The 26,968-nt window shown below is 51.7% G+C and overlaps 12 protein-coding genes and 1 non-coding gene across 13 annotated transcripts; 7 read left to right on the top strand and 6 right to left on the bottom strand.

Annotated features, from left to right (window-relative positions):
• Positions 1-859: 859 nt before the first annotated feature.
• POX_a01002 (uncharacterized protein) lies at positions 860-2,001 on the top strand (the record flags this gene model as incomplete). Its single annotated transcript, XM_050109932.1, has 2 exons — positions 860-1,587; positions 1,701-2,001. 2 exons carry the CDS (start codon positions 860-862, stop codon positions 1,999-2,001), a joined length of 1,029 nt encoding a protein of 342 aa, XP_049973700.1.
• A 535-nt stretch (positions 2,002-2,536) lies between these two features.
• On the top strand, positions 2,537-5,093 carry POX_a01003 (putative arabinan endo-1,5-alpha-L-arabinosidase C; the record flags this gene model as incomplete). Its single annotated transcript, XM_050109933.1, has 7 exons — positions 2,537-2,829; positions 3,024-3,126; positions 3,428-3,502; positions 3,581-3,997; positions 4,128-4,598; positions 4,727-4,812; positions 4,937-5,093. The coding sequence occupies 7 exons, from the start codon at positions 2,537-2,539 to the stop codon at positions 5,091-5,093; spliced, it is 1,602 nt and encodes a 533-aa protein (XP_049973701.1).
• Positions 5,094-5,732: 639 nt separating this feature from the next.
• POX_a01004 (uncharacterized protein) lies at positions 5,733-7,462 on the bottom strand (the record flags this gene model as incomplete). The annotated part of the gene is made up of 3 exons (XM_050109934.1): positions 5,733-6,226; positions 6,298-6,979; positions 7,100-7,462. The coding sequence occupies 3 exons, from the start codon at positions 7,460-7,462 to the stop codon at positions 5,733-5,735; spliced, it is 1,539 nt and encodes a 512-aa protein (XP_049973702.1).
• A 2,487-nt stretch (positions 7,463-9,949) lies between these two features.
• Positions 9,950-14,062, top strand: POX_a01005 (uncharacterized protein; the record flags this gene model as incomplete). Its single annotated transcript, XM_050109935.1, has 7 exons — positions 9,950-10,355; positions 10,427-10,674; positions 10,743-12,795; positions 12,848-13,021; positions 13,085-13,266; positions 13,329-13,697; positions 13,769-14,062. The coding sequence occupies 7 exons, from the start codon at positions 9,950-9,952 to the stop codon at positions 14,060-14,062; spliced, it is 3,726 nt and encodes a 1,241-aa protein (XP_049973703.1).
• A 363-nt stretch (positions 14,063-14,425) lies between these two features.
• Positions 14,426-15,010, bottom strand: POX_a01006 (uncharacterized protein; the record flags this gene model as incomplete). Its single annotated transcript, XM_050109936.1, has 1 exon — positions 14,426-15,010. One exon carries the CDS (start codon positions 15,008-15,010, stop codon positions 14,426-14,428), a length of 585 nt encoding a protein of 194 aa, XP_049973704.1.
• Positions 15,011-15,897: 887 nt separating this feature from the next.
• On the bottom strand, positions 15,898-16,923 carry POX_a01007 (Glyoxylase B2; the record flags this gene model as incomplete). The annotated part of the gene is made up of 2 exons (XM_050109937.1): positions 15,898-16,307; positions 16,395-16,923. 2 exons carry the CDS (start codon positions 16,921-16,923, stop codon positions 15,898-15,900), a joined length of 939 nt encoding a protein of 312 aa, XP_049973705.1.
• A 328-nt stretch (positions 16,924-17,251) lies between these two features.
• On the bottom strand, positions 17,252-17,458 carry POX_a01008 (uncharacterized protein; the record flags this gene model as incomplete). Its single annotated transcript, XM_050109938.1, has 1 exon — positions 17,252-17,458. One exon carries the CDS (start codon positions 17,456-17,458, stop codon positions 17,252-17,254), a length of 207 nt encoding a protein of 68 aa, XP_049973706.1.
• Positions 17,459-17,833: 375 nt separating this feature from the next.
• POX_a01009 (Sulfide:quinone oxidoreductase) lies at positions 17,834-19,194 on the top strand (the record flags this gene model as incomplete). The annotated part of the gene is made up of 2 exons (XM_050109939.1): positions 17,834-18,184; positions 18,238-19,194. The coding sequence occupies 2 exons, from the start codon at positions 17,834-17,836 to the stop codon at positions 19,192-19,194; spliced, it is 1,308 nt and encodes a 435-aa protein (XP_049973707.1).
• A 281-nt stretch (positions 19,195-19,475) lies between these two features.
• Positions 19,476-19,979, bottom strand: POX_a01010 (uncharacterized protein; the record flags this gene model as incomplete). Its single annotated transcript, XM_050109940.1, has 1 exon — positions 19,476-19,979. One exon carries the CDS (start codon positions 19,977-19,979, stop codon positions 19,476-19,478), a length of 504 nt encoding a protein of 167 aa, XP_049973708.1.
• A 1,794-nt stretch (positions 19,980-21,773) lies between these two features.
• Positions 21,774-22,544, top strand: POX_a01011 (uncharacterized protein; the record flags this gene model as incomplete). The annotated part of the gene is made up of 1 exon (XM_050109941.1): positions 21,774-22,544. The coding sequence occupies one exon, from the start codon at positions 21,774-21,776 to the stop codon at positions 22,542-22,544; it is 771 nt and encodes a 256-aa protein (XP_049973709.1).
• An 883-nt stretch (positions 22,545-23,427) lies between these two features.
• Positions 23,428-23,499, top strand: POX_tR014. The gene has a single exon. It is a non-coding gene; the product is annotated as a tRNA-Glu (tRNA).
• A 614-nt stretch (positions 23,500-24,113) lies between these two features.
• On the top strand, positions 24,114-24,918 carry POX_a01012 (uncharacterized protein; the record flags this gene model as incomplete). The annotated part of the gene is made up of 2 exons (XM_050109942.1): positions 24,114-24,157; positions 24,237-24,918. The coding sequence occupies 2 exons, from the start codon at positions 24,114-24,116 to the stop codon at positions 24,916-24,918; spliced, it is 726 nt and encodes a 241-aa protein (XP_049973710.1).
• A 1,185-nt stretch (positions 24,919-26,103) lies between these two features.
• On the bottom strand, positions 26,104-26,862 carry POX_a01013 (putative cytochrome b5; the record flags this gene model as incomplete). Its single annotated transcript, XM_050109943.1, has 3 exons — positions 26,104-26,271; positions 26,350-26,476; positions 26,744-26,862. 3 exons carry the CDS (start codon positions 26,860-26,862, stop codon positions 26,104-26,106), a joined length of 414 nt encoding a protein of 137 aa, XP_049973711.1.
• Between the last annotated feature and the right edge of the window lie 106 nt (positions 26,863-26,968).

The following is a 26,968-nucleotide window of genomic DNA, read 5'->3' on the forward strand; positions in this document are numbered from 1 at the left end:
AGCATGACATGGAATCGCAACTACTCAGAATCTCCTGGAGTCGCGGTGCATAGGGCGTGTGGGCTTGGGACTGCATCTTGTCAATTTGGAATTTTATACTTTCTCCATATGATTGCTTAACCAGCTACAGGAGACTCGAGTCTGCGTGCCACATGCGTGCCACATGCTCGGCACATTATGATTTATCAAAATTGCATAGCAATAATGCCTCACCTCAATTGTCGGAGAAATCGACTTGACAATTACCTAGAAACCTTACGTTCTACTAAAATCAAAATGCATATCGATCGCCTCAATCACACCCTCGGCTGTCCCATCCAAGATGCAATGTGAAAGGATGCGCCCTCGTTCCGTAGCGTGCAGTAGTGTACCGGATCGAAGCGGAAATCTCCACAGTTCTGCAACAGGACTGCCCATCTGACCCTCTCGTTGTTCAATTAGCAACAGCTCGACGTTCCTGTCCATCCGCGGCGAAAAGCAACTCGCAAGCCGTGGGAAAATTTCGGGAAAACTGCCCAAGTGCGGACGTTGGCGCGTCGATGGATCCAGTATTCGGTCGGTCCCCGATCCAGCGAACCTTAACGTCGTAATGGAATCCTTCGAAGCTGCATGAGAGGAACGCCCGCCTTTTAACTATGGGGACAATGTCGCCAATTTTTTGGGTTCGAAGGGGAATCGGTAGTAATCCGTGGCTCTTCATATATCCACCACTTCCCACAGACTTTTGTCCACGGTTCACGGTTCACTGCAGAAGAAACTGCCAGGTCTCAACGGCAGCTGGGAGCTTCTGCACATCGATCATTTATCCCCTCGCGAGAATCATCAGTGGCTCCAAGCACATTGGAACCAAGACGACGTCATGGTATCCGGACTGTCTGCGACGGGGCTCGCGGCCAGCGTGACCCCCTCTGTGCCGGCCAATTTCAGCATTTACAACAACGACTTCCTTTCCATCCTTGGTTCTGCGCCCAAACTCGAGCTGCTTCTAGAAAATAATGACTTCCCCTTCGCCCACGAAGCGGCCGTCTACGTCCCCAGCTCCGATGCCCTCTTTGTGAGCAGCAACATGTTCCTTGACCCGGTAACCAACAAGACCACCATCAAGATCAGCAAAGTCAACGTCAGCGCGAACCCGGTCACGGCGGAAATCATCAATAGCACTATTCCCTTGCCCAACGGCGCGGTCAACAACGGCGACGGTATCATGTGGGCCGGCCAGGGCACCCTCAACGAAACGAGCGGCCTTTTCCAAATGTCGGCTACCGCGCCGTACGAATCAGAGCCTCTCGTCCGGGATTATTACGGCAGCCAGTTCAATTCCCCCAATGATGTAGTGGTGTCGCGAGATGGTTCGTATTGGTTCACCGATCCCATCTATGGATCGGTGCAAGGCGTTCGCCCGGCGCCGGAGCTACCAAACCAGGTATATCGCTACGACCCGGCCACCAAGGCCGTGCATGTTGTGGCCGATGGGTTTGGACGGCCCAACGGGATCTCCTTCTCGCCGGATGAAAAGACCGTGTATATCACCGACACCGCCAAGGTCATTGGCAATGGAAGCACCGACTCTCTCCTACCGAGAACGATGTAAGTTCACAAACAGCGGGAGGGATACCCAGCTTCAATAGACCGCCAGTCCTCTTCCGAACACACTTTCCAAGTCGCCCCTGGAGCCCATTAGCTGACATGAGGGTGGACAGTTATGCATTCGACGTGACTACTATCCACGGCCAACCTTTCTTGACAAATCGGCGTCTCTTTGCAATGGCAAGCGAAGGTATTCCCGACGGGATCAAAAACGACCAGTACGGGAATGTCTACGCGGGATGTGGTGATGGTGTCAGTGTCTGGTCCGCGGGCGGAGTCCTCCTCGGCAAGATCTTGATCAAGGGAGGAACTTCGAACTTTTCATTCGGACGGGATGGCCGCATGTTTATTCTCAATGAGCATAAATTGTTCGTCGCACAGTTGAACAGCACGTTGCAGTCGACGTTGTTTTAGGCTTGAACCTGAGCGACGCAGAGATGTGTTTGTTCCGGTAAGGCTTTGGATCGTGGCTCTTGATTCAAGAGTCAGAGATGGCTTGTGTGGAAGGGAGACCGTGTGGAAACGATGAGGGAAATGCGGTGCACAGCATTCCTTTTTTTCTTTTTCTTTTTTGGTTCACGCAAAAATCATCACCCAGCCTTTATGAACTTGCAGATCAAATAATTAATAAGGCTCATGAGGTGGTCAACCGGACGTTGATATTGGTCCGATGAACGCTCCCATTCCCAGGTAGATCAAACCCCAAGCTAATAGAATAAAGAAGAGTTGAAAGTACGTGGGAAAAGAATATGTACTACTATGGGGCTGCCCGAGTATCTGTGTGGCAAATGCTCATCGCCAACGCCTCAATTGTTCTCGAGGACGAGGATCAAGTTTACCAACCGTCTTTCCAATAGCTAACCGGTTCGAATACGGAACGGGGAGATCATCACAAGCGCGTATCCCCAGAAACTACTGTTGATCCCCCCTTGCAGAAAATCAAAACAGCATGAACACAAACAAGACCCTTTTTAACCAGCAAAACAATAGCTCCACTCTTCCTGCCCTTGTTGGACCTCGGTTTACGTTGGTCTCGTCCCGTCCCATGAACGAGAACAATGCGAGTCTCTTCGTCGGTATTCGTGGCTTCGAGGGTCCAGGTAGTCCAGATCCAGCATCAAGCTGGGATCTAGAATTTGTGGCTGAAATGGTAACCAGTTCCTCGAGTGCTCCTCTCGGCTCGTTTGGCGAAGTTGAGAAAACACATGAGACAATTGCCCTGGCACCTTACACAGCTGATGGGTACCGGGGAGTAGAGCTCTGAAAAACAAACTTCTCGAATTATATGAACAAGCATTGGCTCCACACATCCACGGTAGTGCCGTTCGGATCCATGCACTTATTGCACGAGAACAGGCAAGCAAAAACATGTCGACCGCGATCTTCTTGCCGAGCCTCACCAGACTACATGTAAGCTTGAAACCCACATGGCTAAGATCTCCGGGAGGGGACGATGAGTTCCTCGGCAAGCCCGTCGACTTGCCTGATTTCGATCAAGGCACAAAGACAGACAGAGTCCCTCTCGAGCTGAACTATCTAGTGGGGCCAAACCAAGGTAGAAATAAACTTGCCCTGTAATGATAGTCCCATCGATGGGACTGCCCTCAGTGTGTTCCGACCCTAGATTGTAAACCAAGGACTGTAGTCCCTTGATCATCGGCTCCGCTACCCCTGTCCAAGGTGACATAACTGGAAAACGGCCCCATGGGGGCCGAGACACACGAACAGACACATGCTCCGCTGCATCGAATAACATTGTCACTCGGAATGGAGAATTCATTGGCATGTCTAGACCAAGTCTCTAATCGCCCCTCAATTGACACGACTGAGATGCTGCCAGCTGAAGCGGAGACTGCTGCAAAGCTCTTCTGCCGAACGCCCTGATGGCTACAATCTGCACGAGCCTTGCAAGGCTGTGAGATCAGTACCTTGACGGTAAACAAGGGGTTCCCAAAATAATCAGTATATAAGTACTGTACTGATCGTCCGCCAGCTCAAGAGAATCGAACAATTACCCCGTGAGTCGACAAGCAGACCGACACCGACACGCGCATCTAAGCTCCGATCCCGTCGACACTGTTTTTATTTTCTTACAAAGGGAGCTAGAGGCTACTTAGAATTTACAATTGTCCATTTCAATATTCTGAAAATGCTGGCCATTTTTCTATGTTTCTTTTTTGCACTCGCAAGTGCCTATCCAGCGCGAGGCCCTTGCACAGGAGACTGCTGGACTCATGATCCATCACTGATTCGTCGCGTGTCCGATGGCACTTATTTTCGATTCTCTACCGGTACTGGTGTCAACACGATGACCTCTCCATCGCTGACGGGACCGTGGGTGGACGTTGGTCCAGCAATGCCAGATGGCTCCATCATCCGCGTTGATGGGGTTGACAGCAAGAATATTTGGGTATGTTCTCGCGGACTTCTCTCCAATGCCAAAACATGGACCCTATTTGGATGGGGGATTCACCTACAATGATGCTCGGCCATTTCGAGTACTACACGCACAGAGAAGGAAGACCTAACATTCCGCCCAGGCCCCCGACGTGCATTATCAAGATGGACTTTACTACATGTACTACGTACTCTCCAAACTGGGCACCCAAAACTCCGAGATTGGCGTGGCCACCTCGCCGACGATGGAACCCAAGTCATGGACCGACCACGGCATCGTTGGAATCCCTGCCAACAGCGCCTACAATCGGATCGATCCGAACTGGATCGAGGTGGATGGGAAACAGTACCTTCAATTCGGCTCCTACTGGCAAGGATTATTCCAAATTCCCATGGAAAGTCCTCTGCATGTCGAATCCGGCTCACCGCACCAACTTGCTCTCAATTCAAGCTTAAATCATCGCATCGAAGCTCCTTTCTTGTATCAACATGATAGCTACTACTATCTATTTTATAGTGGCGGTATCGCTGGCTCCTATACCGCTACATCCCCGCCACCAGGCGAGGAATACCGCATCGACGTCTGCCGCTCGTCGAGTGCGACTGGTGAATTTGTAAGTGATTCCTTCCGGGGAGATGTCTGCACTTTTTCCCTGAATTTTCTTCTTCCTCGCTCCAAGTCGCCGTCTTGGGTCTTCAACCCAATTATATAACTGACTTTTGGCCTACTCGGATCCGACAGGTTGATCAAACAGGCAAATCTTGCCGGGAATCAGGTGGTACTTTGATCCTCGCCAGTCATGACCAGGTGTATGCACCCGGAGGACAGTAAGTTGCAACCTGCCTCTTATCGCACCCTTCCCAGCCTACAAGCCCAGCACCATGTCCATTCAACCAATTCTCCCTCAAGCACGCAGAGACCAATCTGACGCAGAACTGACGCATGAAACAGAGGCATTCTGGACGACGAGGATCTCGGCCCTATTCTCTACTACCACTACTATTCCCTCACGGCCAAACAAAGCGGCGGCACCGGCATCGATGGCTATCTTTACGGCTGGAATGAGCTGGACTTTTCAACGGGCTGGCCCGTCGTCAAGGCAGTCTGAGGCGGCGTATGAAAAGTGTCCCTCTGGAGCTGTTCCCCAGCGAATTCTTCTTTCTTTTCTTTGGTCGATCTTCACTTCGTGCAAAGTATAAGACGGTCTTTGCGCAGATGTGGAGATTGTACCGCAGGTTTTCTTTTTCTTTTTCTTTTTTTTTCCGAATTTCTTGTTTATACTTTTGGATGTTGCTTAACGATCTCACGCCCGTTTTTTACATCCTGGGTATTTCTTGTCGATACTTGATACATTCATGGCAGCCGCTGCGTTCGGCTCGCTGTTGCAAGAATTTCGTTCTTTTATGATCCTGCTGCCTTGTTACCTCTTCTTGTCAGAGGATTGTCGATTTCGCCATTTATCAACCTAGGCCTTGTACTTGGTTCTGAATATGATGATGCAAACATGACTTGTATTCAAGTAGTCCCCGAAGGGACTTTCATCAATTGCGACCAAATGCACTAAACTCCCTGTTGAGTGGATGCCAATTTCTATACACATATTTCCCACATCATGCATGAAATGAAATAAAATGATACACTTTACCCGTTGAACTTAGCAAGGGAAACAAATAAACAAAAGAAACGTCCAGATGCTCATACCCAAAGAATGCTTGGGGCTCATTCCTCGCGACCCCCCAACTCCGCTCTACCGCCCCACGTACTTCAGTTCCAATTTTCGCAGAGGCCAATACGATACCGAAGTGAAGACGAGCGCCAGCTCATTCGCGATATCTCCACCATCGGCACCGATTTTCTCCGCCAACACGCCCACATAATACGTTTCCACCATGCCGAGAATCCACCCGGCGGCGCCGCAGAGGAATGCGGTGAGACCGGCGTAACCGATGGGCATCTTGGACGGAGTATTCCACGCGTCCAGGTCATAGTTTGCGAGGTTGCCTGATCTGAAGCAGTAGTGCTCGATGAACAGGATTGCGAAGAATGACGTGTTCCAGTAACCCAGCAGAGAGAGAAAGTTTTCCAACACGTCCAGCAAGTGGTCTCGACCGGCGATGCCGAGGGCGAGAATACCGCCGAAGACGAGGATGGACCATACGACGCGGGGCACTTTGGCGCAGGGAGTCGCGAAGAGTTGGGCGGAAAGGGCGCCGGAATAGATGGCGATGCAGTTGACGCCGACTATTAGGCAAGCAGGTCAGTCTCGTAGGGTATGGTTTGCTGTACAGCAGCTGGGAGGTCGGCAAACTTACTGCCGGATAGGACCAGAAGGACGAGCAAGAACTTTGCAAAGCCATTGGGGTAGATGATCTCCTGAAGAATTTCGCCAATGCCGTTTTCATAGGCAGCTGCCCACTCGGGGTTGGTGGGAAGCGCAGAGCTGATACATGCGCCCAGCAGCATACCGATGCAGGTGGGGATTGTGATGCCAAAGGTGGTGAACAAGAAGATCTTCAGTTTGGATGTGTTCACGGGGTAATGGACGTAAAAGTCCGAGACGATCGAGCTCCATGATGCACTGGATCCATAAACCACACCGATCAAACTCAGCACGTTGCCGGAAAGCGTTGCGCCGCTGACGGTAGCCGGTGCGGAGAGGTCTGCTCGATGCGCGGCCTCGCCATAGATGATCATGAAGATGATGAAGAACATGATCCACGCGTACTTTTCATAGAGCAACACCCCACGAAGCCCAACGAAGCTGAAAAGAAGACTGACGCAGGCAATGATCACCACGCCCACCGCGATAGAGACCCGCCCATCCGACACTGCGCTCAGTGCAAGACCGCCAGTGATGCAATTGACCGAGGCCCAGCCTAGTTGCTCAATCACATTCAACAAAGCGATGACGGAAGATGGATAGAAGCCCAGCGAGTATCGGGAGATGGCGACTTGGCGCAAACCCGTTCCAGGACCCATCGTTGCACACCAGCCCTACAAACCAGCCGGAGACACACAGACGGTCAGCTTCTACCCAATGCACCAGCAAGCGAAGGGGTTGCGATCGATACACGCAAAGAGCAGGAGAATAAGGATGGAAGATCATTGGCTCACAGTGACACTAGCACCCAAAAGGGTCCCAAAAATCACAGTCGGTATCGTCTGACCCAGCGACAACCCAAACTTATGCCCCAGAAACCCGGTGGAGAAGCAACTGATATTCATCGTCGCCGACGCCCACATCAGCGCCATCACGATGGTACTTGGTGAGTCTCGGTTTTCGGGAGGCACCCGATCCAGGCTGTGCGACTCGATCCCCAACTTGCCATCAAGATATTGTTCAAAGGATCGAATGGTGGCCAAGATGCCGCGGGGCTTTGATGTCTTGACGGGTTCGATTTCAGCCTCATCCGCGGATGAGACTGGTGGTGTGGAGTGCACCGTCTTTTCTAGGTCGTCGACAATATGAGATGCCATGGCTGCGACCAGCTGTTACCTGTCGTCACGGCTGGGGTGAAGGGCTCGGCGGCTTGTCGAGAAGCGTGGTGGGAAGAAGGAGATGAAGATCTCACAAGGAATCGCGACTACCTCATTTTTTCCCCGATGATCCGCACGCGACGAGGGGACCCGAGGCTTGGGTCTACTGATTGATTGTATTTGGTCCGAGGAAATTTCTTTGCCGGTGGCCTGTGAGCCCCATTGTGTAGTGGGCCAATTGCTCCGAAGTTTCTGCTAAAACGACCTTTTTTTATTTTTTTTTACCGACTTCATTTTCTGCGTCGATCGATCTTTGATTCGCCACTGCGCGTTCGTGTGTTCAGTAAGACAAACGTCAGTGTCTTCAAGTGATAGACACAGGACAGTTCTCTAGTCTTCATGAGAGCAGCCCTAACCTGGCCAGCTATCTTCTAAGCTTCATCACTTGGGTCTTACTAACGCCTTGTAGATGATCTACACCGAGCTGATCTTCTTCAGAGTTTAGGCACCCAGTTCGCCTTGCCATTCATCATTTCAATTTAAGCTTCCGTCTTGGACGAGCCGACGAAAATTCTTGCGTTATCTGTTGTGGGGCTTATCGGGCTAACCATCACTTGCGTACGTCGTGCGACACCATTCGAGGTGTCACCCCGATGACTGACATCTTTCAACGGGTAGTCGACTGTGGACAGGGGACAAATATAAACCGAAATGCGCTGCTGGGATGCTTCAGGGTGACTTTGGCCCTGCCGATAGTCTGACGAATCGGCTACATTCCCTTTCCGAGAGCCATCGGGCTTTTGAGTTTGAGTGGCTTCGAGTTGTCTCGGGCTCTCTCTCACGTGACACAAAAAGACCGAACGAAGACACACGTGACTCTGATATGTTGGTGACTGCCTTGGGAGTGCACCGAGATCAGTGATTGGTTCTATGAATAGCAGAGAAAGACATAGAAAGCCCTCCAGGAAGCCCCGACCCAGTAGCTTGATGTGATGGATCGAGATATCCCCCTCCCCATCTTCAACATCTAGTTACCTGTCACCTCTGCAAATTCCTGAAGATAGACTGACACCTCGATACATTCCCTGTGGACTACCGATTCATTTGACAAGTACTCTGATGGGTCAGGAATCTATTCCTCTTGTGTGCCACCAGCGTTCCTTTCCAATCATGTAGGCAATGCATAGGTATCAGTGGTGAATGACGGTCATGTGCGTTGCTCACACCAAGTCATCTTCAATATTTGTGAAATGTTTCCTATTTCCCGTTAATTTAACTTGTCCCGACATCTAGCCCATCCTGATCAGCTGTTTCTGACCACAGGCTTAGGCGAATATCTCTGATCGGTCTTTTCCTTGATTTCAATAAGCTCGGAGAGAATGGTCATTAAGGCACATTGTAATTTGAAAAGTAAGCTACGATCATCTTTGAATTGAGAGAGTCGTGTTCCTCTTGCAGCTGTTCCAGTCTTGTTTGCGGACACCGGGCTGGCCATGCAGAAGCGGGAGAGAGCACGTGGCCATTGGTATGCTCACACAATCAATCACTCACCCTAGTAAGTACTTAGTACAAGGCAGCATGATACTGTGAAACGGCACCTTAGAGTGAAGATTATGGGATTGTCAGTCAAAGCCATATAGAAACACCATAGGTCATAAAAGAGTGAAGCCATTGGATGACCCTGTCAGATGTATTGAGCCTCATCAAGTTCCTACTTTGGAGGTCCCTTCAGGTACCATCCGATTCGACTCTACTTCTTCGTCTCACACTGAACACAGCTCTTTACTCTTAATTGTTGTTCTTCACAGTATCACAATTTATTGAACTGTTCCTCAGAGGGCTGGAAGCCTCCAACCTTTCATGACCAGTGGGCAAACACCGTGACTTTGCAAAGTCTAGGTTGTGTTTGAGGCACAGCAAATCATTAGCGTGGGCCATCGGCCTCGGAGAAAACCCCCCCGGAGCCTCGAGCTGGCCTTTTCGGGTCACTTTGTGTACTCTGGGGATCTCACGGAACTCCATCCTTTCTCTTGTCCACCTCTCCACCCTCTCCCACCTCACTCCCCTTTCTTTCTACCTCTCACCCGCAATCTTTCACCCTCCCCTCACTTCCTGTTCGGGACTCTCATCTTGGGCATTAAGTTTGTCCACTGTGCTTGGTCCACGTTCCCCGGATTCCCTTGGACCTCCCCGACCCTTTTCCCCCTCCCCCCTCATTCCATTGACTCGGTGTTTCCTCCTCCACTGATTGCCGATTTGGAAAAAAAAAAATCACAAATCCAAAGACTCATTCCCTGGTACCACTTGAAAAGAGTGAGTTGCAATTAAATCCCATTGGTCTGGCTTGCCTCAGACTTGGACTTCGGATCGCGCACTCGTGGCGTGCTAACAATTGGTAATACAGACTGAACACATCCCACTACATATCCTCATCACCTCTCTTGTGACGAACTTCTTATCTCACCGATCGACTTTTTCCTTCTCTAAATGGCTACCGAAGCATCCACCGCTGCCAATGGCGGCGCCTCCAAGTCTCTCGCAGCCATGCTGGAGGAGCAGCACGCGCGCGACGAGTCCCATAAGCCAACCGTCGAGGACACCGTGGACGAGGAAGACCTGAAGCACCCTCCCCCATCTGCAACTCCCAGCGACCAGCCATTGCCTCCAATCCTGACCCCCGCTTCGGGCTCCGCTGCGCCGGCGGAGGCTGTTGCTCCTGCAGTCTCCAAGCCCGCTCCCAAGAAGGCTCCTGCGTTCGATGTGCAATCAGAAGAGCTCTTCCCTGCTCTCGGAAGTGGCCCGAAGCCTGCTGCGCCAGCTGCAGCTACGTGGGGGGCAAAGAAGCCCTCGGCAGCGGCTGCACTTGCCAATGGTCGCTCAGCTCAGCCTCAGGGTAAGTGATAATGATGGAATAGCTTCAGCATAAGACGAATGGAAAGATGACTGACAGTGCGAGTTTCACAGACGTCCCAAGGGTGATGTCTCTTCCCGGAAAGCACATGGAGCAATTGCGACTTGCGCCCTCTCAAATGCAGCCCCGCGGTCAACTGAAGAAGCCCATCAGAGATATTCTGCGGGACATTTCTCGGCGGTCCAAGGCAACCGTCGACATGCGTGGTGGGCCCGGAGGATCAATTATCTTCGAGGGTAAAGGCTCCGCGGATGCCGTTCGCCAAGCACTCAAGGAAGTTGCGCAGCAAGTGGGATCAAAGGTGAGTCATGCCCGATTTTTAAGATACAGGGTAATTAAACTGAGCCTAACACGGTGGTTCACCAACAGCAATCGGTCCGCGTTCCCATTCCAACCTCCGCCCGCGCTCACATCATCGGCCGTCAGGGATCGGTGGTTCAGGATATCCAGACTCGTACCGGCGCACGTGTGCAGGTTCCCCGTACCGAGGAGAACGGCGCCTCCCACGAAGACGATGAAGATGACACCATCGATGTGCTCATTGAGGGTGATGCTGTTGCTGCGGAAATGGCGCGACGTGAGATCGAAGCTATTGTCAAGGAGCGTGGCTCAAACATGAACCTGCGTCTCAAGACCGTTCCCCCAGAGTTCTTCCCCTTCATCGCCGGAGTGCACGATGCGCAACTGCGGGATATTGAGGAGCGTACAAAGGCTCAAGTGCACGTTCCCCGCTACGACACATGGTCTACTCGACCTCCTCCCCAGGAGGCCAACCCTGGCCACGTGCAGTTTGTCCCTTGCGCTGATAAGCACATTGTCATCTCGGGTGAACGCACTGCCGCTCAAGAGGCTCGTGCTGAAATCGAACGGCTGGCTGCTGAACTGCAGCGTAAACTGACGTTGCGCCAGCTTGCCATCAACCGTGGCCAGCACCAGTTCATCCTTGGTAACGAGGTTGATGCCTTGCACCAATTCCTTGCGCAAACGGGCTGCGGTATTGTCCTTCCTCCTGCTAATGACGAGAGCGAGTTCCTTACGATTGTTGGACCTCTGGACCAAATTGAAAATGGTATCAATCACGCGATGGACCTTGCTACCAGCATGCAGATGGCCAGCATCGACCTTTCCCGTCAGCATCCCAACGCGCCTGCTGGCTCGAATGCACACGCTCGTGCTCTGACGCAATATCTCCGCCGTCGCGAAATCATCAAGCAGCTTGAGGCTGCCTATGATGCCCACATTGCTTTGCCTCCGAGCGTCGACGGCCCCGTTACTTGGGAAGTCTATTCTCGCGATGGCAAGAATACCATCCGTGCCCGCTCCGACATCATGAATCTGGTCCAAGCGCATCCCCCCTCGCGTCTCCGCCACGTTCCGGTTGATCCTTACTTCCACTCTTATCTTCGCTCTCGTAGTGCTCCAAAGCTCCAGGGTGACTACGGTGTTCACCTGCTGATTCCTGATGACAACGAAAGCTCCGATGTGGTTCTGGTCTATGAGGGTCCTTCTGCTTCCGAATCTCATTTCGAGGTGCCCCGGCAACGGCCTTCTTCCGCTGACGTGGCGGCCTTTGAAAAGTCGCTACAGGAAGCTCAGGAATACTTGTTGAGCGCTCTCGGAGATCAGCAGGACATTGTCGCCAAGAGCGTCACTGTCCCTGCCAAGTACCAGGAGAAGACCCGCAAATTTATTCTGCGTGAACAAGACTCCAAGGCTGAAGACAGTATCCCAGTTCGTGCTCTCATCGGAGATGCCAAGAACGGCAAATGCGAAGTTGCGCTGCGCGGACCTTCAAAATTGGTGGACGAGCTGTCTTCCAAGCTGGATGCCTTTGTCGCCGAGCAGGAACAGGACGACCTCGAGCGTGGATACACCACCACCTTTGATTTCCCTCAGAAATTCGCCAACTTCCTCATTGGAAAGCGGGGCGAGAACATCAACAAACTTCGTGAGGAGTTTGATGTCGATATCAAAGTTGAGAACGGCAAGGTCGAGGTCAAGGGACCCAAGGCCAAGGCAGATGCCGCACGCATGCGCATCCTGAACATGGGCAAGAAGTGGGAGGATGAGACCACCCATATCTTGAAGATTCCTGCGAAGTACCATCGCGAGCTGATCGGCCAGCGTGGTAACCAGGTCAACCGACTCCAGGACCGTTACTCTGTTCGTGTGCAGTTCCCCCGCGCTGCGAACTCCGCCGATGACCAGTCCGTTGGTGAGGCTGGCAGTGATGCTGGAGCTGCTCGACCTGGTCGTCCTCAACAAGCTGCCGATGAGGTTCTGATCAAGGGTCCGAGCAAAGGCGCTGATCAGGCTCGTGACGAGATCATGAGTCTTCTCCAGTGGGTTGTCGACCACTCTCACTCGGCGACTGTTTCCGTTGCACAAAGTCAGATCGCCTCGTTGATTGGTCAGCGCGGCCGTGAGATGGATAAACTCCGCGCCGACACCGGTGCTCAGATTGATGTCCCCAGCGCAAACGATGCCCCGACGCTTCGGACGTGTGCAAATTCGGATCAAGGGTACCAAGCAGCAGGTCACTGAGGCCAAGAAGGTTTTGGAACAGCGCGCATCCGAATTCGATGCCACCGTCACCAAGACTATTGACGTGGACCGGAAGTACCACAAGGCTCTCATCGGTGGTGGTGGTAAGTAAACCCCCAACACGTTTTTCACAAGAAATCTTACTCTCTGCTAACATTCAATCTCAGGTGCCAACATCCGCAAGATCGTCACCGATGCCGGTGGTCCCAGCGATGGTAGCGCTGCGCGCATGGTTCGCTTCCCCCGTCCTGACAGCACGGAATCTACTATCCGCTTGGAGGGTAATGGCAAGATCGTGGACAACATTGTGGCGGCTATCGAGCAGTTTGTCAAGGAGCGCGAGGACCAAGTGTCTGAGACCTTGAGCGTTCTACCGCTCAGCACCGCATGCTAATTGGACGTGGTGGTGAGACCCGCCGCAACATCGAGTCCAAGTTCAACGTGACCCTGGACATCCCCAAGCAGGGATCTGGCAAGACCGATGTGAAGCTGAAGGGTGCTAGCACTGCTGTCGCTGAAGCCAAGGAGCACATCGAGGGGTTGCTAAAGGATCAGCATGCTGAGACTGTGGAGGTGCCGCGCAACCTTCACCACGCTGTGGCGGACAACGGGGCCATCTTCCGCCGTCTTCGCAATGACTACCGGGTCACCGTCGACCATGCCGGTCAGTCTGTGCCTGCGAACCCCGCCATTGAAGAAACCCGCGACGGTGCCACTGGTGGCTCGCTGCCTCTGATCACCGACGATCCTACTGCCGCTTCAGATGCCCACTCATGGAAGGTTGTGGACACGAGCGCTCCCAGCGATGCTGACGCATCTCCGTTCCCCTGGGTTCTGTCTGGCACACCCAGAACGTTGCCAAGGCCCGTGCTGCTATTGAGAAGGCCATTGCTGGCGCCAGCCAACAGTCAGCCACTGGATACCTCATCTTGCCCGACCCCAAGACCTATCGCTTTGTGGTTGGTCAAGGTGGCAGCCAGATTAACGCCATTCGCAAGAAGACGGGATGCCGCATCAACGTGCCCAAGAACCAGGCGCAAGGTGAGGCGATCGAGATCCGGGGAAGTGCCTCTAGTCTTGAGGAGGCTCGCGATATGATTTTGGAGGCGGTGCAAAATGGTCTGAATGGTGCCAGTCGCCAGTAAATCGACATATGGGACGGACGATTGAACAAGCAACGCGGTCTTTCCCGCCCTCATTAAGAAAGCATGCAATTCCTTGTGATCTTTCCTGTTTTTTGCATTTTTCTCTACTTTTTTTTCCCCTCCCACTTCTTTTCTGACTTGTTTTTTATGGCCCCTTATTTGAACAGCCGTCATATGGCATATCTAGTCGTTTTTCTTCTCAATTTTTGACAGATTCAAAAATCCTTCTTTCTTTGATTCCACAATAAAAATGTCCGTAGCGTGCATGGACCTCCGCACTCTAGTTCTCTTCTTAGCCGACAAGCGTGTTCTAGACTTGTAATTTCTCGACTTCTCACCCCCCGTCTGGGAAAAATGGATGCATTACACGTGACTTGCGCGCCGGCGATCCATCTGCAACCCCAACATCATAAACGCCCCGAAACTGCCCGCCGTCATGAGTACCGGACCCCAAAGCGCAGGCACAAACTGACCCCGTAGCAGATACTGTCTCATGGACACGTATCGAAAAAAGCCATACCCCAGAGACCACAGCCCCAGTAATTGACACAATCTGGACGCAGAGACAGATTCAGAGAATCCAAAGACGCTCCTCGGAGAAGAAGAACTAGGCGCCACCTTTGAGCTACTTTCCAACGATGGGGATGATCGACTATCATGCACAGATGACGGTGTGCCCGCATCCGTGCGAAGACGCGCCCCAGACGCTTCCGCCGGACGAGAAGACGCAGAAGACGATTGCAGAAGCGCCGCTTCCAAGCTCGGAATCTTGGCCGAGATCACACGGTCGATGGAATCGAGGCGGTCCAGGGCGAGAGCCATGGCGGCGAATCCCAGGCCTGCGCGGGTCCATGAGAGAAATGTGCGCTCGTTGGCGTGATGGTCGCGCTGTTGGGAGCTGGTGTTGGGGATGTTTTTGGGAAGGAGACGTCGGAGGAAGGACGTCATTGTGTAGGACTAGTAGGCAGGTAACATTGGCTTGGTGGGTTTGGAAATGAACCAGATGTTTTCTGTCCTGGAAGGGTTGTGGGTTTTAAGACTCTGGTGTCGGGTACCTGGACATATATCCACGTGCACGGGATTAATTGAGGGCTGATAGGCCACTTGGGTAAGTAAAAGAAGGACGCTGTGTTCAATAGGTCAGCGCTTGGAGGCGAAGTGACAGAAGAGTATAAGATGAGGCGAGTGGATATATGTGCTGAATGCCCGGTGGTCGCCGAATGTGCTGGTTAAGATCGTATTTTTCCCTATCGGTGCTACTAAACTCGTAATGTAAAATACATCTTTTTCATCGGAAAGCGGTCTAGGTTAGGTGAAATTGGTTTGGAGGATCGATTTTCTGTATTTGATATGGAGTTTATTTTGATGTGGTAGGATTAGCAACACTTGGAAAGAGAGCAGGCGTCGTATAAGACTGGAACAGGAACCATTTCTTGGTGTCTTGGACCCCTCGGTGTATTCTTAGGGGTGTGATCCCAGTTGGTCAATCTGGTGTTGATGGGTATGTACGCATGGTGTTACATCTGATCTTGGGCCATTCATCTAGATATACCGTTGCGAGTGCCAAACGTTCTAAAGATCGGGTTTGGCCTGGACTTCTCGACCTAATGATAAGGATGGTAAAAATTTAGTCGATGTCTCGGTGACAGTCTGCCAGATGCACCAGAGGAGCACTTTCAATGGATAGGTACTCTGACCATCTGATTTCCTATTGAGCTTTGGGATAGAAAGATAAGGTGAGAAATTAGGCCACTCGCCAGCAAGGAGGTGAAGGGTTGAAAAAAGATACTTTAGGCAAGAAGGAAAAAAAAGGGAAACAGGTCTTAGACGCCCCCTTACCAATCAAGGCCGTTCAGATTCAATGGCAACCGAAGCAGTCGGTGTCCTGACTCCTCCAGCTTGGGCAGTCGCCCCGCCCGAATATTGATCTGAAGAGACTGATGCAATAACCTGGGCGCCTTCAAATGTGCATCTCTCTGCCTCCGCATCTTCACAAATTCATCCCGAGTGACCCTGTCCCGCAGATGTTGGTTCTGCTGTCGTTGATCCGCCACCGTCATCCAAGCCACCGGTTCTCGACCGCCAGCGGGGGGATAATCGTGGCCTGGCCAGATCTTCACATGATCTTCCAGACTGAGTAGTTTTCGCCCGGATTCAAAGAGATGGGAAGCATCGCCACCGGGGAAATCGCATCGTGCGGATCCAATGTCCGCGTGGAAGAGAGAATCGCCACAAAATACATTGTCTATGGGACGGAATCTTAGCTGCCGAAATCACCAAAGATAAGGCACGAGACTACCATTCATCTCGACCGTCCACGGCTCGAACTTACCTCCAATCTGATAGCCCAAATGGTCTGGGGTGTGGCCAGGAAGATGCATCGCTTTGACCATCATTTGGCCCACGGGGGTCACTTCATCGTCGTCAAAGAGCTTATCGAACACACCCGCCCATTCATCCGGCGCGAGGCCGTAGCGTGGGCCAAATGTCTGTTGCACTTGTTCGATCCGCTTCCCAATGCCAATGGGTGGCTTGAAGCCTTGGGTTGAAGCCAGCTTCTTTTGCAAGTACGACGATGAAGTCAAATGATCGGCATGAGCGTGTGTTTCGAGAATCATCTCAATGGTATAGCCCTTCTCCTTGACCAAGGCTAGCAGAGCATCCGCCGAGGCGCTTGTGATGTTCTGCGTGCAGGGGTCATAGTCTAGGACCGGGTCGATGATGACTGCTTTTGCAGTTGCTGGGTCCACAACGACATATTGCCATGTCCCCGTGTTGCGCTCAAACACATTGTGAACGATTGGTTGCTGGTGAATGGTGGTTGGACCAGCCGGGCCAGGTTGTACCTGCTGTGAAGACATTTTGGCGAAAAGTGGTGACTGCACAGAAGACCGTTGCGATTGCAGCGTACCGTTTCTGCGAGTCACTTGTCGAGGTGTCTGGGTCTGTGTTATGTGCTGAAGTGGCGTCGTGAGACTCTGGCTGGGGTGGAAGACGATATCGATAAGAATGATGCAAACGGCGTTGACCAGCGGACTGTTGGAGATGAAATCCACTGGAGCCCTTTTCTTTGCAGAGTGGCCATAAAAACACACCGTCACCCACGAGGTCAGGAGGATTTTAAGTATTCAATGAGGTCGACCACTTCGGCGTTCCATGTTGGACATTTGACTTTTTTTTTGGACGTGACTATCTTGATGGTGGAAGGCGAGACTCGGGCTTCTCGACAGGCGTCTGGTCGCCGAGGCCGATGGTGACCGAGTCGGCGATTGACTTGAACCGTCCCGCATCCACTCCCCGACATGACTCGAAGTCCTTTTTCCTGGGATGGAGATGGTCCTCTTCCACCGTGACGAGTGTCATCTCGACCATCGTCTCTCTTACGCCCGCAGCCATTCCGTCTGGCCTGACTGACCGTCGATCAGACCATCCCCCGGATCTTGCCAGGACCAGCCGATGTCGAGTGGGTCTCGTATGGGTCCTGTACGGTAAACTTATCGGCCGGTGACTGGCCAAGTCAGAAATGATGTGATCGTTCCATTGACTCTTGGGAGCTGGACTGCCATCTCCACGTCTCTCTCTCTACTTACTATTAGACCGGTTTAACCTTTTTTTTTCTCTCTCTCTCTCTCTCTCTCTCTCTCTCTTCATTCTTCCCCTTCTCTCTATCTCTTTATCTTCTTTCGTTTTTCCTACTGCACCCGTCACTCACTCTCGTGCAACTCATCTGTTCAATTCGTCCCGGGGTCGCTCATTCATCCTTTGTACATAATGCTCGTCGGTCGCCAAGTATCATCGGCAGCTCGTGCGGCTGGCCGCACCGCACACGCTCTGCCTCGCGCTCGCAACTACGCTACCGTCTCAGAGTCCCCAGTCGCCGCACCGGGTCGCGCCCACAAGGTCGTCGTGGTGGGTGGTGGCTCGGCTGGTATGGCCATCAGCCATCAGCTGTTGCAGTCGGGCAAGTTCTCCCAGGACGACATTGCGATTGTCGACCCCGCCGAATGGCACCACTACCAACCCGGCTGGACGCTCGTTGGCGGTGGCCTCAAAACCAAGGAGGAATTGCGACGACCACTGAAGGAGTTGGCCGACTCCAAGTTGAAGCTCTACGCTGACAGCGTGACGACCTTTTCACCCGAGAGAACGCGGTCACTCTCGGCAACGGGGACAAGCTCAACTACGAGCAATTGATCGTGGCTCCCGGTCTGGCGCTAAACTGGGGCGCCATCAAGGGTCTGCCCGAAGCGTTGGCTGACCCGACCGCTCCTGTCTCTTCCATCTACGGCTACGATTCCGTCAGCAAGGTCTTTGGTACCATCAAGAGACTGGAGAAGGGCAATGCAATCTTCACTCAACCGGCCGGCGTGATCAAGTGTGCGGGTGCTCCGCAGAAGATCATGTGGCTCGCTCTGGATCACTGGAAGCGTGCCGGTCTCTACGACCCGGCTGACCCGGCCGGATCTCCGATCAAGATCAACTTCGCCACCGGGTTGCCAGTCATGTTCGGCGTGCCCAAGTACAACAAGGCCCTGACGGCACTGCAGCAAGAGCGTGGTGTAAACGGTCTCTTCCAGCACGACCTGGTCGCCATTGACGGCAACAAGGCCACCTTTGCCCGCCCCGATGGACAGGGGCAAGTCACCACCACCTTTGACCTGCTCCACGTAGCCCCCAAGATGGGCGCGCCTGCCTTTGTCAAGAACAGCGTTCTCGCCAACGAGGCTGGCTTTGTCGACGTGGACGACGCCACCACCCGTCACAAGAAGTTCGGCAATGTCTGGTCCGCGGGCGATGCCTCTTCTCTGCCCACGTCTAAGACCGCGGCTGCAGTGACCTCGCAGTCGCCCGTGCTGGTGCGCAACCTGCTGCAGACCATGGAGGGTAAGCAGCCGGATGCGCATTACGATGGATACACCTCCTGCCCACTCCTGACCGAATACGGCAAGGTGCTCCTCGCCGAGTTCAAATACGGTGGAGTGCCCAAGGAGACGTTTGGGGACTGGTTCGGTATCGATCAGGCCAAGCCGCGCCGATCCTTCTATCACTTGAAGAAGGACTTTTTCCCATGGGTGTACTACAACGCCATGGTGAAGGGCAACTGGGCCGGGCCGAAGGGGTGGATCAACTAGATCAATCCGTGTGCGATAGATAGAATCTTTTTTTTTCTGTTTTGAGTTGTATTCCCCCTTGGTTATATTTTTGGGAGTTTTATTATGGACTAGACAAAGGAACTCTACTTGGGATTTTGAAGCCGATCTCATCGATTTGTTCATTTCCATCTTTCTTCGTCTCCGCACCAAGAAAAAAAACAGTCACTTTAAATCATCCCCAGAGATACAGCCGATCGGAGCCGAGCCGACTATCCATATTCCCAAGCAAAAAAAAAACAAGGAGACCAGACTCAGCATTCCTACTGACCCTGACTCTGACTGCACACCTTCTCCCACCTCAACCGATGCAATTCGAAGATCTTCTCGCCCAACTCCTCCACCGGCCCTTCCACCTCAGCCTTCTTCACCACCATCTCAATCGGCAACGCCGCCACCTCCCCCGTCGGCGCCCCCAACTCCTCCTTCCACTGCCGCAACTGCTTCGACGAGCTTGCAAACACAATGCGGCCCAGGCCCGCGTACGAGTGCGCCGCAGCACACATGGGACAATGCTCGCCAGAGGTGTACACTGTTGCGCTGGCACGCACGTTTGGCGGCAGGTTCTTGTGCGCCCAGGTAGCCAGGGTGAGTTCGGGGTGTAGACTGATGTCGTTTCCGGTGACGATGCGATTGCGGTCTTCTTTGAGGATTTGGCCTTGGTCGTCGACGAGGATGGAACCGAAGGGGTCGTCGCCGGCCTGGAGAGCTTCGCGGGCGAGTTCAATGCATCGTTCGAGGTAAGCGAGTTCTTTGTCGGGGAGCATTGTGGTGGTTTTTATTCGTAGTTGTAGTCGTAGTCGTAGTAGAGAGTTGGAGGGAACTGCCGAGTGATTGAATTCGAAATCAATATCAAATGCTTTTGAAGATACCGTAGGATCGTAGATTGTGAATAATATGGGCAGACTTGAGGAAGTCAAGAGTGCTTTCAAACTCCCCCGGAAAAAGAGCAAAGTAGTAGGGTGGCTGGACACAAGATGGGTCTGGAAGGACACACGCAACTATAAAGTGGAATCCCAATGCAACCCACCGCAGCTCCGAGCGCCAAGTGTCAATTGACGTAATGAGGGCTCCCACACCGAGTGCAGCGGGGAGTTCCGCGAGGCGGAGTCCGGGTACCCAACCGAAAAGTGTAGGAAACAGTATATATCCGATGGTGAAATCTGCAGCTGCGTGGATACACACCTCATGGTCATTGGATTCAGTTCCATCTATGTGGAGCTACTCACAAGAAATAGCTTCAACCTTGTCACTTTGTCTATCGAGTGTGTCGGCCTGAATCTGAAAGCTGCTTCTGACTCGAGAGATTCCTCGAACCGTAGACTATATAAACTAAGGCCCTACCAGCGTCGCAATGTAGCCGCATCTGACTCTATCACAGTCCTTTTGTGATGTACTGTTTGCCCACACTTGATCAAGAGCCTTTCTCACTTTCTCGATCGAATTCGCAGGTGTTCAATGTCAAAGATCCAATCCCTTCTCGTGGTTATTCTCCTCTTTCGATATTCTGCTCAAGAATGTCAGGTTGTCATCGAGGACAAGACTCGAAAAATCAGTAATGAGACAGATCACGAATGTAGTTACAGCAGCTTTTACATGAAAACCCCCAGTTGTACGATTACCTGAAGAACACAGTGTGTCGTGTGTTAGCTGTCGCGATGGTCAGACCCTACCGGAGACCCTGGACGGCAGACCACAAATATAAAGCCCTATGGTACCATCATTCGCCGCTGATCTTCTTGCAGCAGTCACGAAGACACTAAAAAAATTTGACCATCAATGAGCACAGTGCTTGAGTAGATGAGTCTCCGCCCAAAGTAAGTTACCATCTTAGTAAACATTAAAACCGCAAGCGATCCTATATCCTGCTTGTGGTTTCGGTTCGAACTAACTTTACGAAGAAAAGAGAAATGCATTTTTTGTCTGGTTTAAGCCCGACACAAGCAGTGCATCTGTTTTGGACCTATTTAGGAAATTTACGAGGCCGAGAATTCTTACCTTGCTTCCATTTGCTTCCAAGAGGAATCATCTTATGGCAAGCATGTGAAGAGTTTCCAAAGTCATTACGTACTGAACCCGTTTAGTCATGACTGTGAGATTTCAATGAGAAGTCGCATCTCAGTGAACAGATCAGTATGATGGCAATCTTCTAGGTCTTTCTTGGACTGGGTAGACCTCATTGGTCTAACATGTTTGTCCTGCCATCATCTCTTCGTCGATGTGTATTGTTTTGGTGGCGGCCGCCATCTCCGACGCCGTGATTGTATCGGTTTGCTGATTTATGGTTAGTAGCAAACATCTCAAAGGTGGTTAACTATGTAGACTGGTAATCAACACCACAGAGAGATGTTTTCCCACCTTGACAACGTGTAATAACTCGTCAATCAACACCTCTCACTATAGATATTCCATTCACGCTCTTCGTGAACCCAAAACTCTCTCACTTACACTTCACTTCCGAGCTCACTCTTTCTCTCTTTCCCATACACATACACACACACACACTTTTCATTTCTCTTCTACAGCTCTCAACCTCTCGGACAGACGTGACCCTGTTCAAAATGTTTCAAGTAGAGCCGCTTTCGCTGGATGAACCTGCCGTCACCATCTGCTTCCAGCCTTCCGGCGTCGAATATCGCATTCGGAAGGAGGTCTTGATCGCGCCCTCTACCTACTTCAGAATCATGTTCGACCACTTCCTAGAGGGCCAAACAGACAGAGTTGTCCTCGAGGAAATCGACGGCGTAGTCTCCCCCCGAGGCTTTGAGATTCTCATGGAGTGGATCTACTCCAATGCCATCGAGATCCCCGACGCCAAGACCCCCGGTGAATATCTCACAGCTGCGATTGAAGTCGCGCGTCTCGCAGAATACTTCCAGATCGGCGACATTGAGGATAAAATCAGCGAAGAGCTTGCGTATCAGATTCGACAGGCCAACCCCAGCAAGCCCTGCGCCGGTTTTGACGCGCCTCATGACCGCATCCGCTCACGGATTCGCGGAGGATTCCGCTCCATCGTGAAGGACAACAGCTACATGGCCAATTTGTACGACGTCTGGATCACCGAGAAGCATATCCGTTCGGCGGTTCAACTGCGAAAGGGTCATGGCGTGCGTCGTATCCTGGCCGCCGTGTCAGCCGGGGCCTTGCTCGATGCCCCGGATCAGAAATTCGCTCGACGAAGCCGCGAGTGCCCAGACTTTGGCGATGACCTGTTGATGGAATTGAGAGAGACCATCTTGTCTCTGGAACTTTGCTACATGGAGGACACCGCCAAGGACATGAAGTGGATGAATGATCCCTCGCCCACTCCGGACAATCTCGGCGCTTAGTCCTCTGATCTCATCGAAGGTGAGATTGATCGACGGGGCACTCAGATCTCGGTTCGTGGTCAGGTTTAGTTGAATGTGTGAGCATTGATTTCTGTAATACACAAGGAATATCAGGAAATCATCTTTTGAAAAAAAAAAGTAAAACCGTGGTGGTTCTTTTCAACGCAATTTCTTCTTAAACACAATAAACGACGCTAGATATGGTTGCAATGACGTGTCGCTGCTGTAGAGCCCTGAATATTTCCAAGACGACATTCACCACTTTAAGTGATACCTATGTAAACCATATAGACCATTGACATCCATAAAGTCAATACTGACACCATCAGGCCTCGTACTCGCTGGAACACACATTATCATCCCTACCTTACCCGTGCAGGGATGGAAGCCGCATTTCATCAACGTAGAGAATCTACCCACTTACGTTGAGACTGGAATCATATTTGATTTTGACTAGACTTTATTGATGATTACTAAGTTCTGTCGCTGGAAGCCTTTCTACATTCCACTAGATGTCTCGACTGTCCTGACTGCTCTGGGTACGTGTTTGGAAACCACAGATATTGGATGTTGAAGCGATTCCATGTGCACTCTCTGCCTCGGCGAGCTCAAGGCCGGGACAAAAACGCATCTCACAGAAGTGACCAGGTCAATATGTGGGTTGACATATGATTCCTTGTTCATGCTCGACAAATTCTGGTTTGGAGCAAAAAAAATCAATAAAAACCTCCCATTTGTGACGACTATTACCACATCGCTGAGCACTTGCGATAGACTCGGAGATACTGTCTTCCTATGTGCGTTCCGATAGTCTCAATAAAACGGGTGCACTTAAAAAATTGATGGGTATATATTTTCTATTCTTGGTATACTCAACAAGTAATCCGAATTGGTGTAGTGGCTAACATCGCCGTCTCTCACACGGCAGCCAGGGGTTCGATTCCCCTATTCGGAGATTCTCTTTTGCTTTTTGATTTTCGATTTTTTTAGCTTCTGGTTTTTCCTTACCAATTTGCCGCGTCCAACCAAGCATTTCAACCTTAACCTACGTAGCACAAACTCTTGTCATCGAGCCCTTTCGGACCCTATCGTCCTATGCGTACTTCAATGAACGTAGCCTTCTACTAATCCTGCCATCATCTGCTGGATCAAAAATCAAAAAGAATAGCTCTGTTGGCACCACTCGAAAACTTTGACCATGTATCCCTGACCTTTTCAACATTAGCCACCCCCGGGTACTGTCTTACAAGATTCAGCGTTTGCTTCATCATGCCTCTGCCCAAGACGACCCCGAGTACCTTCCCCTCCAACTTCATCCTACTTTTCCCCCGCTCTGTGTTGACCCCTGCTTTCTGTTTGCCCCTCAGAAATCAGGTGATCCATTCCGATGTAAGACCTTCCACTAGCTGAAGCGATCATGTCGTTTGTTTTCCTTCTTCGCTCTTTTATTCCCTCTCTAGGTCTCAGAAAACGTTCTCCTCGAAACCCAACCTACAATCGCGCAGCACTCGGCACTTAATAGCGGGTAACATAGAATCTCTAACCTTAACCCTCTCATTTTACACAAAAATGCAAGACGATCTCGATATCGATGTGGAGATAATGGTGACAAAGTGCGTACTTTGACCAAACCGACGACTTTATCAACCTGCATATATAAAAGCCTAGAACTGACGGTGGCTGCCTGTTTAGAATCCTCCCCCTCTACAACGGCCCTTTCGTCAAGCTTCGAATAAAGTCAAGTGACGTCGAGTACACAGTCTCAAAGCCCCTTCTGTGCCAGGAATCTGCCTACTTCAAAGCAATGTTCGAGGGTGAATTTTCTGAAGACGCCGAACAAATAGCCACTCTCGAGCCTGTCGAGGGCGTACTCTCCGTGCGAAGCGTTCAATGTCTTCTACAATGGATTTACCACAAGCGATACTTTGTCAACAAGAAGCAGCCTGCACAAGAGCAGATTTCATCTGCGATCGAGCTTGCCAGACTGGCGGACATGTGTATGGTCAGCGGGTTAGGCTTGCATCTTGCTCAGTGCATCAAAGATGTACTGGTAGCGAATCCAGACCCTGACATTGGATTGATGAGAAACGCGAACAAGAACGTCTTTGCCCTGACGGGCAATCATATCCGTATGGCAGGATGCTTACCGACTGGGCATGCTGTGCGTTCTATGATAGCATCCGCATCGGTTGAGGGATTCCTGGGACGCGGGAATTTCAAGTTTGCCTCAGAGGCGCGCGAGTACCCGACATTTGCCTCGGACCTTCTATTTGAAGTCAAAAAGGCCTTGGTGACGATGAAGTGGAAGAGCGCGGAGTTTTTGGATCCAATCACTAGGAAGACGATGTCCGTCAACGGGGTTCTCCTCGACTGAAAGACCTGCCAGCCTTTGGCAAGCTCCTCTACGATAGATCTTGCCTATGATACGAAGCACGGATTTTTGAATTGGAAGTTTATCCGGCATTTTCCCCTATCAGTTTTTCACTGTTGTAACCTGAGATCCAATAGATAATCTAGGATTTCACTAACAAGGTTGACTTTCTTCAAGAAGCTGCCAGAGCCCGACCATGCCAGATCTGTATAGCTTCTAGCCGTCACTATCAATACGTGACACTTTCATAACCATCCCTGATTTTCAGATAGTGCTCGAGAGGGTCGACGTCCTTTATGACTAATGCGATAGGATAGTACCTGCGGCTGAGAAAATATCACAATCAGAGAATACAATGTCCGAGTACGTGCCGCTTCTAGAATTTGTAAGAGAGACTTGGATGAATCGACAATGACCTTGGCCGTAGAATTTCAGGTATTTTTTTGTACACCAAACAAAGGTGATGAACATCTCGACCCTAGATTCGACAAGAGTCCCTTCCATCAAAACATTCCCCAGTAGACCTTTGTTCAATCCCCGAGTCTTGGTAGTTCAACAAATAGGTACAAGTACCGTCCCATTCCGGAATCTACCCGTAGCTCGGTAATTGCCCCAGATCGCGAAGAGAGCGCCGAGCGATTTAAGCTATGCGAACCAGGTCATAGTACGATTGGCATGTGATTGCGGTATTCACTCGAAAGTACTGCCTACACCGTGGATGCAGATGCAATGGCATGTTCGACAGTAATAACAATAGAAGCACAACAGCACAATGGCACTCGAGAGCTGTGGAAAGAATCAAGGATCTCTGGACAAGTGAATTGTACTTTGATTAATTTCCGACCGAAACATTCCCAAAATCTTCATTAGGCTCTCTTCTCATCGATCTCTGTCTATATCCTATCTTCTGGTGTTTTTTGCATGGCGATCCTGGCGGTAACAAAGATATGCTCTTTCATAAAAGGAGTCAAGCGACAGAGAAAGGGACCAGAGGGGAAGGTGGGAGGAGGGGGGGGGGGGGTATCATTTTCCAGTGTGCATCCCCTTCTGTCGCCGCATTCTCTTCACTTCACCCATCGCCTCTTGATTCGTGACTCATAGCTGGGAATTTCTGGACGTTCCGAGTTCTCCAAGGATCCCATCTTTCTTGCAGCCTCCTCGGTTCGAACCAGGCGTGCAGTGGGTCATTTACTGGGCCTGCTGCTGGGCGTTGAGGTAGTGGAATCCACCGTAGGCAAGGAGACCACCGAGGAGGAGGACGGTGTAGAGACCAACACCGAAGCTGCCGGCGGATGAAGAGGCGGAGGCGGAGGAGCTGCTGGTCGAGGCCTGGGCCTTGGGGGCGGGGTCGCCGGGCTGCGAGGGGAGGGTCAGTATGGAGAATGTGCGGAGGGGGAGCACAGAAGCCCAAGATTAACGGACGAGGCCACCTACCATGCGCTTCACGTTGCCAATGAGCAGACCTTCGAGGATCTCACGGGCCTCATCGGAGTGACCGACGTCCTCGAACGCCTCGGAGCCGTCCTGACCGCCGACATCGAGGAGGACCTCCTCACCACCGCTGTAGAAGGGACTGGTTAGCCTGTCGCATTGCAGTGACGGACATCATGGTATCCTGGGATAAGATGGTGGGAGTTGCAGAAACAAGAAAGTCCAAATCAAATGACAAGGCAGCAAGAGTCGCTTCAAGCCCCGCAAAGGTGCCGCTCAAGTAAACTATCACTTGGGTTCCCGTCGTGGGGGCCAGTTGGTGACGGTGCAAGGGGACACGTGTGACACCCGGGACGGAAGGGAGGGGAGGGGCAAGAGGATGCGCGGTGGGACGTACGGGTGCTCGTCGACGAAGCTGGTGACATCGTAGACCTTCTCGTGAATGATCATGTACAGATCCTTCTTGGTGTTGTGGGCGGCCACCTCGGTGAGGGTGAGTTCCTTGGTCTCAGACATGGTGATGGGAGTATGAATGGGGGGTGACTAGACGATTGGTGCCACGAGAAGCAGCGAGGGATTAGCCTGGAAGCACACCGAGAAATGAGACAATGGACACGGTCGG

This window comes from Penicillium oxalicum, chromosome I (genome assembly GCF_001723175.1).
Source record: "Penicillium oxalicum strain HP7-1 chromosome I, whole genome shotgun sequence".
NCBI lineage: Eukaryota > Fungi > Ascomycota > Eurotiomycetes > Eurotiales > Aspergillaceae > Penicillium > Penicillium oxalicum.